Genomic DNA, 13,806 nt, shown 5'->3' with positions numbered 1-13,806 from the left:
TCCTTCAGCGCCAGCCACCGGCTACACAGGTAGGGTGTGCCCGCAGGTGCCCGCGGCGGGAGGGGGACCCTGTTCCTCCGGGAGCGTCAGCGTGGGCGGGGCGGGAGGCGTGCGCGCGCGCGCGCTCGAGCCTCGGATGGGGCCCGGCGCTCGGGGTCAAGTTCACGCACGAGGATGGGGGCGCCCCGGGCAAAGCTTTCGCGGGGCGGCGGCCCAGAATCCCCCAGATCGCTGCGGAGGGGGCAGGGGCTCTTGGTGGTTAACGGAGCCCGCTGCGGGGGGAGACGTCCTGGGTGCGGAGCTCACCCTCGTCTGGGTGACCCGAGGCAGCTTCTTTGTCTCTGGGAGTCCCTTAGCTGAGCTCAAAGTGTTTAAACCGTGAAGTTCAACGTTAAACCCGAATGATCACGCAGTCCTTGCTGCGTTGTAGACACGCAATACGTGGTAGCTAACACGTGCCAGGAGTCTGGGCCACCGTGTCTCGTATAATAATTGCAAGGCAAGTTTTATGCCTTTTTTTTTTTTTTTTTTTTTTAAATCAAAGATTTAAAAAAATCAACCCAGCAGCTGGGATGTGAACTCCGAGCACGCGGACTGCTTGCGTGCACCGGAGACTTGGTTTTGAGGAGTTTTGCCTCTCAATAGCAAGCTCCACTCTCTGAGCCTCAGTTTCCTCGGATGAGGATCATTTCGCACAGTGTTCATCCGTTCATTCACTTGAAGGGGTTTTGTTTTGTGCTGATCAGGGCTTGTGCTAGGTAGCAGGGGCGCAGCAGGATCGTGTTTGAAGTTTACAGTCTGGACAGTTTTGTGGACGGTACAGTGTGGGAATTTTGTGCAAGAAACTTTGGCGCTCTGCATGTAAGCGGTGCAGGGGTGGACAAAAATGGGAGGGGGATAAAAAAGAGGGTCTCAAAAGCAAAGGGGTTATATAACAGAAAGCTCAACATACGGGGATGGTAAGGCCTCACAGAACATGCGAATGGATTGGCTGAGTAGATATAAAAACCCGTTAAGTAAATTGTTATCTGGAACAACGGCTAAGTGTTGTGATTTTTTTTTTTTTTTTTTGAGTTGGAGTCTCTGTCGCCCAGACTGGAGTGCCGTGGCCGCTCCCGGCCACCGCAGCCTCGACCTGCTGGGCTCCGGCGATCCTTCCGCCTCAGCCTTCCGAGTAGCCGGAACTACAGGCGCGTGCTACCACACCCGGCTAATTTTTTTTTTTTTTTTTTTAATTTAAAGATGAGGTCTCGCCAAGTTGCCCAGGTGGGTCTCGAACCCGCGGGCTCAGGCAATCCACTCACCTCAGCCTCCCAAGGCATGGGATTACAGGCTGAGCCACCCAGCCCAGCTAGTGTTGTGATTTTTAAATTTCACCTAATTTGAATATCCTTCAACAGATTGGGAAATTTATTAGGCAATAGCTGAGGTGTAGTAATAAAGCAAGATTGTTGAAGAGGAGACTTATCAAGTCATGTAGTTATTATTTTTTGGTTATTTTTTTCCCCCGGATGAATAGTTTAATTTCTGAGAGAAATGAGATTTTAAGCCACTTGAGGGTAAACATTTATGTGTTTATCATGATATGCTCTTGCCTAATACATTGTAGGTACTCAGTAAGTGTTTGTTGCATTGAGAGATGGAAGGACCAGGAATACACCCGTTGGTGGCATCTTACTGTGGAACAAAGGGGTTGACCTTAAGTTTTGTATGTGCTAGTTTTTATGGTACAGTAGTTTAATTAGGGAGTATGCACTGGTTTCTGAAATCAACACCTCCACATTTGGTGCGCTACAGTAACAAAACTGTGAAGCCTTTCAAAGACCAGAGCAAATAATAAATATGGAGAACACAGAAGGGGCTTGAATAGGATACTTGTGTCATGCTGACTTTTTTTTTTCCTTTTTTGGGTCAGCAAATATCTGAGTGAAGAAGAAAACTTGAAACTGTTTGGGAAATGCAGCAATCCAAATGGCCATGGGCACAATTATACAGGTGAGAAAAATGGGTGCCATTTTAGCCCTTTAACAAGAATGGAGGTGTACTCAGCAGATATGGGCATAATCAGTGGAAAACCTTATGGATAGAGTGTGAATGCCTTGAGCCTCGTAGGAGAAGTTAAATGGAAGTTCAGAATGAAAAGATCTGTTGTCTTGGTTGAATGTATCCTTAAGTGTTCCCTCACAATTGTCAACTCTCTTACAGATAGTCCAAAACAAGGAATTTTTTTCCTTGGTCTTAGAGTGTGTAGTAAGTTTCTTTTTTGGTAGCTTGTTTCCTTTTGGTTAGGTATAGCTGAGGCTAGTGTTAAAAATTAGATTTTATCCTTTGATTAAATAATAACTAATAAAAGGAGACTATTACCTAGGAATGTACGGCATGGCAGAAAAATAGGTTGGGTCTAAAACTTGGTTAGCAGTGTTCTAAGAAAATAATTTGTGTAAGGATGAGAGACTTGATTCTTTATATATAGCTGACATCTCAAAAAGCAGCTACGCAAGCCATAAAGCATAACAGCATGTGGCGTAGTGGCATAAAAAAGACCATACAAGGTGTCAGAAGTCTAGGATTTCTAGCTTAGTTACGACCTCTTCCTTGATTTATGGTAGCTCCATCTCAGAGTATTATTCACTTATCATGTATCATGTAATACCTAATGGTATTTGGTTTTTTGTTTTTGTTTTTTCTGAGTAGGAGTCTCATTCTGTCTCTCAGCCTGGAGGGCAGTATCATGCTCCCAGTCACTGCAGCCTCAACCTTCCAAGCAGCTGGATTATAGGCATATGCTACCATGCCTGGCTAATTTCTTGATTTACTGTAGAGATGGGATCTCACCAAGTTGCCCAGGCTGGTCTCGAACCCGTGGGCTCAGGCAATCTTCTCATCTTGACCTCCCAAAGTGCTAGGATTATAGGCATGAGCCACCACGCCTGGCCTCCTAATGGAATTTGCATGGAGCTAAAAATATATAAATTTATAAAAATTATTCATTTGTAAAGCGCTGATCATCAAGATTTTTCAAATGCTTCATATAAGCACTTGTTAGCTTATACAAAGCGTTACTGTAAACTGGGCATACCTTCCTGTGAGTAAAGGGATAAGAGTTGTAGGCTTCACAGTAGCTTTGCTTGCTCAGAAAGGTACTGCTGAGGATTGGACCAGCTTGGCATATAGCTGGACATCTGGATGTGCAGGTTCTGCTTTTAACAAGCAGAAATTGAGCAGCATCTCAATCCTCCCCAGTGCATCAACACCATATGCGGCATTGATATCCTCCTGAGCGCCTCTGTCTTGCTTGAGTCTTGATCTGGTTGATAAAAACACCTTACCTAATAGAATGAATGTCTTGGGGAAAGTGTCTAAGTATAGCTTTGGGGGACAGAGATCTAATACTTCATTTATGTTGCCTACTTGTGCTTGGATGTTGCTAACTTGTGCTTGGGTGTTAATCTGTTGTAAGTCATGCTGTTTTTCTGGTATTTTGTTTTCTTTCCCGTAGTTGTGGTGACAATACATGGAGAGGTACGTGCAGAAAATATATCTGTGTGGTTTGTGCAGATGGCTGGGCCCTCTTTCGGCCAACGTAGTGGATTCTGTGTTGAAAACTTCTGTCCCAGTCAGTGGTGCTTCGTTGTTGGCCTTTGTGTGCGTGGTGAGCCGCTGCCATTCCAGGCCTCCCCTCTCCCAAAGTGTTGTCTTTCGTGTGCTGTATGTGGCCAGGTGGAAGGGGCGTATGATGCAAAGGGTACTTGTAGCACATGGTGCTTTCGTGCCGGGATCAGTGATCGTCTCTGGGATGAAGGCCAATGTGGGCACCATCTCTGCACTTAAGATAATTTGACCGAGGTTTAAATATGAAGAGCCTCTTAGAGTAATATTCCCCCTTGTTTATTCTTTAGATTGATCCTGCCACAGGAATGGTTATGAGTTTGGTCGACCTCAAAAGATATATGGAGGTAATGGCCCGTTGTGTGCTTCTCATGTGCTGTCCCCTAAGTATAATATCTGGTGACCTGATTCCCACCTCCCCGCCTGGTTATCTCCTGAGGTTCCATGACTCTGTGAGTAGAATTGGGGCTGGGAGTGAGGCCATGGATGGGGGAAGTACTCTCAGGGGGGTCTTCTAAAGGTGTTGGGGTTCATAATGGAAACGAGTCCCAGTTGTGTTGGGTAGACATGGCACGTGTTCCTCTTGTACTTCTTGTTGGAATAGCCTGATTCCCTTCATTTAACACATTCTACCCTTCTTTCAAGACATAACTTTCTCCTTGAAGCTTTTTTTTCTTCTCTGAATATTCCTTGTACTTTTTTTTTTTTTTTAAGAATTGAGGTCTTGCTCTGTTGCCCAGGCTGGAGTGCAGTGGTGCGATTAGCTCACTACAGCCCTATACTCCTGGGCTCAAGGGATCCTCCGGCCTTAGTGTCCTGAGTAGCTAGGACTACAGGTGTGCACCACCATGGCTAGCTAATTCTTAAGATTTTTGTAGAGATGAGGTCTTGCTGTCTTGCCGAGGCTAGTCTTGAACTCCTGACCTCAAGTGATCCTCCTGCTTTGGCCTCCCAAAAGGCTGGGATTACAAGTGTGAGCCACCATACCCGGCGCCCTTGAATCTTTGATCATAATTTTAGACACCACTCTGTCTTATTCATGCTGGCTTTATTATAAACTCGCTGGGGCAGTACATCATAGAGATAACACAAAAGAAGGTGCTCAATAAATAATTTACTGATTGTGTTGTTAGAGAATTCTTGCATTGTAAGAGACCTTGGAGATTATCCAAACAGACTTGTTTATTCCATAAATTGAGACCGAGAGATCCTGAAGAGTGTGAAGAGTGAACCAATGTGCCCCAGATCACGTGGTTAGACATTTTCAAAGTTGGGAGTGGACTTCTTTCCATCCTGGTGTTTTTAGTATGCCGTCATTTCACCTGTGTGTTTAGTTCTTCACTGCAGCTCTGCAACTTACTTTTGTTCTAAAATTTGACCTGTTTTTCGAAAATGATGTTATTGATACTCATTCTCTCATATTACTTATCTGTATAGTCAACAAATCTGTCTAGTTTGCATCACTTTTTGAGCTAAGTACCAGGGATGCAAAGATGAATGAGACACAGCCCCCAGGGTATGCACGTTACTTTTTCTAGGAGGTAAAGAATAGTAAGTGTGCAATAAGCATGGATTGAATAAACGAATAAGAGAATGAGTGAATGAACAAACAGTACTGTCCTTAAAATACTTGAGGAAAGTTATAAAGATAGAGTGCTTGAAACTTCCCGTATATATGTCTCCATGTCATGGAGAACAGAAAGAGAAAAAAACAAAACCCTGCAGAAGAGACTTCAGTGGAGAAACTGGGACTAGAACTGGGATTGAAGATAAAGCAAAGATATTTATTTTCTTGTTATCCATGTGGACCACCCCTTCATTTGATCTATTTTAGCAGCTGTTTGATCTAGAGCTTGCTCTTTTTTTATGATCCTAGTTTTGCCCATGAAATTATTGTTATTATGGTTATTAATGTGCTCTTCTTGAAACCACACCATTTGGAAAATTAAAAGTCTAGACTTTTTACAATAGCTAAAAGTAAAAACCTAGAAAGAACAAGGCAATTCAATCCTTGCTAATGGCAAGAACAACATTATGTTACCATATATGAGCATTAGCGAGTAATGGTCTTTATGTATTTATATTTTTCTTCCATGAGCCCAACATCATTCTTAAACTACTCTTCATAGCAGGAATTTAGAATTACTTATATGATTTCATCCACCTCTGCTTTACTAAATGCAAAGCATATACTCACTGGATCTTTTTCCTAATAATATTGCGGCATTGTACTATAGGTCTGACTGTGTTGTGGAAAAATACTTCTGCTAACTTTCTGGACAGATTTCAAGAAGCATTAAACTGAATTCTGAATCACAGTGGTTTGTATTATGAGAAAGCCCCAGGAATATTCCCCTGTACTTTTTGGTTTCTCACCTTCTCGCATTCAGTAATGACGACACCTTATCATTACAGACAGCTGGGCCTGACTTTATTTTACAACTTAGAACTTTGTAAGATTGCTTTTGTAAGACACAGATCTAATACTTAAAAGAACCGAGTAGGCCAGGCTTGATGGCTCAGCCTGTAATCCCAGCACTTTGGGAGCCCGCGGGTTTGAGACCAGCCTAGGCAACTTGGCGAGACCTTGTCTCTACAATACAAAATAAAAAATTAGCCAGTCGTGGTAGTATGCGCCTGTAGTTCTGGCTACTTGGAAGACAGAGGTGAAAGGATCGCCAGAGCCCAGCAGCTTGACACTGGGGTGGCCATGAGCGTGCCATTGCACTGCTGCCTGGGCGATGGAGTAAGACGCCAACTGAAAAAAAAAAACACAAACAAACAACAACTGAATTGATGGCTAAATGGTGGGGGAAGGTTCAGAGGCATTGATGGAACAGTTTGGAATTTGAGTCATAAGTGGAATCAATGCTTCTTCCCTTCATGTTGTTTCTAGGAGGCAATTATGCAGCCCCTTGATCATAAGAATCTGGATATGGATGTGCCGTACTTTGCAGATGTTGTAAGGTGGGTGTCACTGTCTTGCCCTATACTGATAGTAAGAAAGAAGAATTGATTTGAACCCTTTATCTGATGACTGTGTTATTTCTAAAGTTTTATTTAATGATGTCTTTTTATTTTTTGAGTTGGAGTCTCACTCCATTGCCCAGGCTGGAGTGCAGTGGCACAGTCCTGGCCACCGCAGCCTTGACCTTCTGGGCTCCGGCGATCCTTCCGCCTCAGCCTTCCAAGTAGCTGGAGCTACAGGCGTGCGCTACCACACCCAGCTAATTTTTGATTTATTGTAGAGACAAAGTCTTACCAAGTTGCCCGGGTGGGTCTTGAACCTGTGGGCTCAGGCAATCCACTTGCTTCGGCCTCCCAAAGTGGTGGGATTACAGGCTGAGCCACCAAGTCCGGCTTAATGATGTCTTTTAAAACTAGAGTTTCTGTTCTCTGTAAATATTAAACATGAAATTTCATTATTTGCATTGTGAACTTCTTTACTTTCTTTTTTCTACAGCACGACTGAAAATCTAGCTGTATATATCTGGGAAAGCCTCCAGAAACTTCTTCCTATGGGATTTCTTCATAAAGTAAAAGTATATGAAACTGACAATAACATTGTAGTCTATAAGGGAGAATAGCTCTTAGAGGTTAACATTGTGGAAAGACTAATTTCTTTCCATATTTGAAAAAGATCATTATCTCCTTGGAATATTAAAAGAGGTTGTTGCGCCTCCCTTCACATTGTGCTCTGGAGTGCCTATTTATTGAAGTCATTGTAAGACCTGTTATAAGTTTGAATTTATTTGAAACCAAACTTGTAATATATATCCTGAACATCATTTAGAGAGTAATTTATTTATAAATTAAATATCACTTCATTTTCAGCAAAACGTTTTGGTGTGGAATTATTTGAAAGCAAAAGAAATCTATTTTTTTCTCCATTATCTCATTTTTAGAATTCATTTTTTTCTTGGAATAAGTGGTAAAAATATTTATGTGACTTAGAGTAGGTGAAGTTTATAAGAAATTAAATGCAGGTGACTACAAAATCTGGACATACTGTATATATATTTTAATAGATTGATCTCCCTTGCTTCCTCTTGAATATGCTAAAGGCAAAAGTTTATTAAGTGAAAATTAGACACATAAATCATCTGAGGCTGTGCATAGCAGGTGCATGTACAAAGAGGTATTGAAACGCTGCTTTAGGGCTTATTGTTCATTGCAGTTTTGCACAGCTTATTGAAGTATGAATTACTAGTGAGGGGCAACACGTGAGACATAGCATGGACTATTAGCAAATTATTGCATATATTTGACTGAATTTCTGAACCTTATGGCCAGAATACTTTTGAATTCTTTTAACTCAGAAGACTACAGAATAATCACGTATTTTAAACTGTGCTAAGTCAACACAAAAAGGATCTACGACTCTGTAAAGCATTTCCTGTATTCAGGTTTTCCTAGTTGATCCTATTTTGTTCTGATCACTGAACTTTTCTGCGTAAGTTGAACTATATTCTTGGCATTCCTCTCTGGGATCGTTTCCTCATGACTGACTAAATCCACAAGAATTTATTTTCTAATTTTGCACAAAGAGCTGTTCTCTGTTGTGTTCTCATTTGTATTCTAAATTTCTTAAATACAGGGTTTTATTTTCTCTCCACATAGCAACTAGTATACAACGGCTTATCAGAATGTTACTGCTTGAAAATATTAAAAGGACTTATGCAGTGATTACTGTTCTAGAAAAATTTGCATAGGAGTAGACATTTATTTTGGGGAGTTACTAACTGCAGAAATGTTTTATAAACTTTGAAGATTAGCAATACCCTCTCAATAAACTCGAATATTTTAGTTATAAAACATAATTGTATCTATGTTTTCTATGTAGAATGTTTTGTATTGGTTACTTGAAAGGTAGGATACCTATTATTTATTAAGGCACTTTATGTTTTAATTCTTACAAATACCACACAAGACAGGTATTATTTTCTTTATAGATGAGAATAATTAAAGTTGAGAGAGTTTAAGCTAATTGCTCTAGATCATTCAGCAAATAAATTGGAAACTGGAGTTTAACATTTAGGGTCTTTCTAACTCCAAAACACAGACTTTTAAAAAAAGGAACAATGTATGTATATGCCAGATTTAAAAATCTGATGTCATATTAGAAAAAAAAATTTTTTTTTTGAGTCAGAGTCTCACTCTGTCCCCCAGGCTGAAGTGGCACAATCACTCCCACTGCAGCCTCGACCTGCTGGGCACCGGCGATCCTTCCGCCTCAGCCTTCCAAGTAACTGGGACTACAGGCGTGTGCCACCATGCCCAGCTAATTTTTTTTAAGCATAATAAGATATTTTTATTATTAATTCTATTAAGCTTTACTAATGTTGAATGTAGACACCATTTTTAAAATTTTAAAGATGTGGGGTACAATTCAGGATCAGATATACAAATGGTCATTGTACAGGTAATGTTTGGGCCTGACTTTGGTCCCCATTTCGTCCGGTTTGAGATCAGGTCCCCTTATGGATGAAGTGTGTCCCTCCTTCCCTCCCTATGCAGTGTCCCGCTACTGCCATCCCTTTCTTATAGTGCTATGATAATTTTTCAGTGTCTGCTTATGAGTGAGCACATGTGGCACTCAGTTCTTTGTTTCTGTGATAGATCACTGAGTATTATAGACTCTAAATCCATCCAAATTTTTTTATTTTATTGTAGAAGTAAATGTTGCTCAGGTTGGTCTTGAACTTCTGGGCTCAGGCAGTCCTCTCACCTCTGCCTCCCAAAGTGCTGGGATTACAGGTGTGAACCACCACACCTGACCTAGAAATTTATCTATTTTAAAAATCTCTTTCTATCTAGTTGATGATCTAGTAAATGAGTGAGTGAGTGGATAAGTGATTGGTTGGAAGGATCAAAGATAGTCTATAGGTGATTTACTTCTTTTTTTTGTTTGAATTGGAGTCTCACTCTGTCAGGCTGGAGTGCAGTGACACTCATGGCCACCCCAGCCATCAGCCTGCTGAGCTCAGGCGATCCTTCCACCTCAGCCTTCCAAGTAGCTGGAACTACAGGTGCGTGCTACCACGTCCAGCTAATTTTTTGTTATTTTATAGTAGAGATGAGATCTCACTGAGTTGCCCGGGCTGGCCTCGAACCCACGGGCTCAGACAATCCACTTGCCTCGGCCTCCCAAAGTGCTGGAATGACAGGCTGTGCCACTGAGCCCGGCCAGTGATTTACTTCTAAATCTCTCTAGGGCCTGCTCTCACAGACCATATCAAGCTATTGTCATATTACCCTAAATTCCATATGGGCAAAGTCTTTATTTCTAAGCAGAGTATATGGAAATTTGTTAAATAAATGAATAAATGGCCTACTGGTAGAAACTGTTGAAATTGTACATTACCTTATATACATAATGAGCACTTGGTACATATTTTTAGAGCTGAATTACCTGAACATTTTGAGGCTTGAATGCTAGGCCTAGTACTTTACTGTTTGGGTGGGACTGGATGTGTTCTGAAGTTGCTTCTATCTATTTCACTTTTAGGTGATTTTAAATATTATGCATGTAGAGGAGGAAAAAGGTCAGTATGGGCTGATGAAGCCTGGACGAACTTAGTAGAGGAGGTGTGTCCTGGATGGTACTCACAGTGACGGGGTAGGGAGATGGAGATTTGGAATTCAGAAGACAAGAGGGAATGGATACTGAAAGGGTGCAGGGTCATTAGTGAGGTTACTAGGGTGAGAAGGCACAAAGTATGCTTGGGAGATAGTGAATCGACTCATCTTAGTAGAGTGGTAGCAAGTTGTAGGAGCATAATGGGAAACAAACTTGGAAATATAAGATGGGGACAGCAGGTTTTTTTATCTTTATTTTTATTTGAGTTGGAGTCTCACTCTGTTACCCAGACGCCTCAACCTGCTGGACTCTGGTGATCCTTCCACTTCAGCCTTCCAAGCAGCCAGAACTACAGGTGTGTGCTACCACGCCTGGCTAATTTTTTGATTTATTGTAGAGATGAGGTCTCGCCAAGTTGCCCAGGCTGTTCTCGAACTCATGGGCTCAGGCAATCCTCTCACCTCAACCTCCCAAAGTGCTGGGATTACAGGCTTGAGTCACCACACCCGGCCCTTTTTTTTTTTTGAGTCAGGGTCTCTGTCACTCAGGCTGGAGTGCAGTGGCACAATCATGACTCACTGCAGCCTTGACCTCCTGGGGTCCCGCAATCCTCCTACCTCAGCCTCCCAAGCAGCTGGTACTACAGGTATGTGCCACTACACCTGACCCATTTTTTGAAAAAAAAAATTTGTAGAGATGAGATCTTGCTATGCTACTCAGGCTGATCTCGAAGTCCTGGGCTCAAGCAGTGCCTTGGCCTCCTAAAGTGCTGGGATTACAGCTATGAGCACACCTAGCCTAGCTGGGTTTTTTTTTGGGGGGGGGGGGGCTGCTGTTGTGTTTTAAAGAAGATAAACGGAGCCGGGCTTGGTGGCTCAGCCTGTAATCCTGCGCCTTTGGGAGGCTGAGGTGAGTGGATTGCCTGAGCCCGCAGGTTCGAGACCTGCCTGGGCAACTTGGCAAGACCTCATCTCTACAATAAATAAAAAAAATCAGCCCAGCGTGGTAGCGCATGCCTGCAATTCCGGCTACTCGGAAGGCTGAGACAGCAGGATCGCCGGAGTCCAGCAGATCGAGGCTGCGGTGGCCGGGAGCGGCCACTGCACTCCAATCTGGGCGACAGAGTGAGACTCCAACTCAAAAAAAAAAAAAAAAAAGAAGATAAACAGCTGGACAATGGGAAGTAAAGAAACTAGCTGCAACGCTATTGCAGGAATATAGCCAGGAGGTAATGGGTGCCTGGATCCTGGTGGTGGAAGTGGACAGTGGACGGAAAAGGATAGAGCTAATGTTTGCATTGCCTACTGTGGTGTCAGGCATTTGCTAACTACTTCTTATGTTATCTCATTTTCTCCTCATAACCACCCTGCTGGGCGATTTAGTTATCTACTGCTGCATAGCAAATTACTTCAAACAGCACACTTTTGTTATCTTATCTCAGCTCTGTGGGCCAGAAAGCCTGAGATGGCTCAGGGTCACGCCCATGGCTACAGTCATCTCAAGGTTTGATCAGGACGGATCTGCCTCCCATCTCACTTAGGGCTGGTGACAGGACTCAGTTCCTCACAGGTGGTTGGACTGAGGCCCCGGTTTCTCTGTTTCTTTCCATGTAGGCCTTTTCATAGAACATCTCCCAACACAACTGCTTGCTTGGTCAGAGTGAGCCAGTGGTGGGCAAGGGAGAGAGCCAGCACTGTCAAGGTACAGTCGTGTATAACTGAATCCCCTTTTCTGTATTTTGTTCCTTAGCAGTGAGGCACTAGGTCCAGCCCACACTCAAGGGAAGGGGTCACACGTACATTGTGACGTGGAGATGGCGGGAGAGGAGGATAGTATAGGAGGCAGGGAGTATATATCATGCCCTTTTTGATGCTGGGGAGTAAAGCACATTTCATTTGGCAGGAGCGAAATATCAGAGCAGCAGACATTGTTTACAGTGGGAATTGTGGAGTTTGTGGGCAGAAAAATAGAGAAATCTGGGAAGCACAACTCTTGAAATTAAAACCAACTCTAAGGTGAGAAGCTAAGAAAAAATATAATCAGCGTATCTCTGTGATCAGAATGACCAGAACTTAGCTGTCATTTGCATTGGCCTCATTGATGTAGTAACCACCAGTGGGTTCCGGAAATAGCCAGAATACTTTGATCAGTTGCATACATGTGGCCACGAATACCCTAGACCTAGATAAGTGATCTGTTTGGCTTTTTAAACTCTGGACTTTTAAATTCCTCCTGGGACTGGAATTATCTTAAAGATGGGAAGCAACTTGTGCTCATTTTGATTTTGTTACGTCTGGGATATTTCTAGCCTCCCTTGCACATAGAAAGATCATTGTTAGTTTCACACAATTTAACTTTATAGCAAGATTCTGCTGCAAGACACATTTGGAAAATGTCCCAGATAAACACTGTTAAAGTCTCCATGTAGCTGCAGAGAGAACTGCTGTCACCACAAAGGAAAGAGAGAACGTGGTTCATGGGAGGATTTTCAAAGCAGTGGTTCTATTTTCACATAGCTCATCAGTTGTTGGTTCTCTTCAAACCCTCACTCCCCAACTTCTGTAACAGGTGATGAATTGTGTGGAACCTGTGTGAAGCCTTATATATTAAGTGTGATGAATTATATGAAATGTAATGAAACTATAACCTCATATATTAAGTATGCTGAAACTGTGTGCTGTGACTTCTCCCCTAAAACTTAGTAACTCTTGGAAACCCTGGAAGAAGTGCCCTACGTGGGAGCGCCAAGTGACTATGTTAGATAAGTTAACCAGCTTTTTCTGCTTCTGTAACCCCTGCTGGCAGTGTGTGAGTGTTGTGTGATAAGCCCCTTTCAAATTCTAGCGGGCTTTTCTCTGTTTGAATTGTGACGGGCAATCTTCTCTTCTGGTGGGCTTTGTGTTGTGCTAATTTAAATGATAACGGCCTTGCATATTTAAGAAAGGCCCCTGTGGCAGTGTGGGGCCCTTGTCTAGAGACTTGTAAGTCTGGTGAGTGGCCCTGGCCAGTTGAACCTGGTTAATAAACCTCTCTCTTGGTAAATTGTGTATTGGTGCTGTGAATCAAATGCTAGGACCCCATATCATTTTGGTTCCCTGGCCGGGAATTGAGTGCTTGACATAGTCCTTTATGCCGACTGGCCTTGTGAGCCTGCTAACCTGTAGACTCGTGACATTTGTTAGCACTGAGCAGCTGGCTGTTGGACGGGCCTGGAATGGACTCTCAGGCAGCCGACCACCAGGCGGGCTCAGTGTTCGCCATCCCTGGCAGACTCACAACGCCTCTGGAGTCCTCAGAGAGGTAAGCCAGTTTCCTATCCTATATGTGCGTATGTCTGTTTGGACTTTCAGGAGAGCTGGACTCAGCGTTACTTCCTGAGTCCAGGGTCCCAGTGAGACGTCACCAGGGTTCCCTGTTTTGCGTCTGCCCTTGGGCAATCAGGCTGGTTCTTGTCTTTGTCTCGTTGTGCTGTGTTCATAACTGTCATGTCCTCTATTGCTCTTCTTGTTGTTGATGTCATGGGGCAGTCAGGCTCTCAGCCAAACAGCCCCTAGAACTCGTCTTGCATCATTTTAAAGATTTCCAAAATGCTGTGCAGCAAACAGGAGACCAGGTAT

General features: G+C 43.0%; 1 protein-coding gene across 1 annotated transcript; it reads left to right on the top strand.

Annotated features, from left to right (window-relative positions):
- Positions 1-6: 6 nt before the first annotated feature.
- On the top strand, positions 7-7,448 carry PTS (6-pyruvoyltetrahydropterin synthase). Its single transcript, XM_021716294.1, has 6 exons — positions 7-29; positions 1,916-1,995; positions 3,500-3,522; positions 3,900-3,956; positions 6,506-6,576; positions 7,073-7,448. Exons 4-6 carry the CDS (start codon positions 3,918-3,920, stop codon positions 7,194-7,196), a joined length of 234 nt encoding a protein of 77 aa, XP_021571969.1. The 5' UTR covers positions 7-29; positions 1,916-1,995; positions 3,500-3,522; positions 3,900-3,917; the 3' UTR covers positions 7,197-7,448.
- The last annotated feature ends 6,358 nt before the right edge of the window (positions 7,449-13,806 follow it).

Source organism: Carlito syrichta, unplaced genomic scaffold, assembly GCF_000164805.1.
Source record: "Carlito syrichta isolate Samal-C Ts95f unplaced genomic scaffold, Tarsius_syrichta-2.0.1 Scaffold308670, whole genome shotgun sequence".
NCBI classification, from domain to species: domain Eukaryota; kingdom Metazoa; phylum Chordata; class Mammalia; order Primates; family Tarsiidae; genus Carlito; species Carlito syrichta.
The sequence above is the reverse complement of the archived record's forward strand: the minus strand, read 5'-3'. Positions and strand labels throughout refer to the sequence as shown.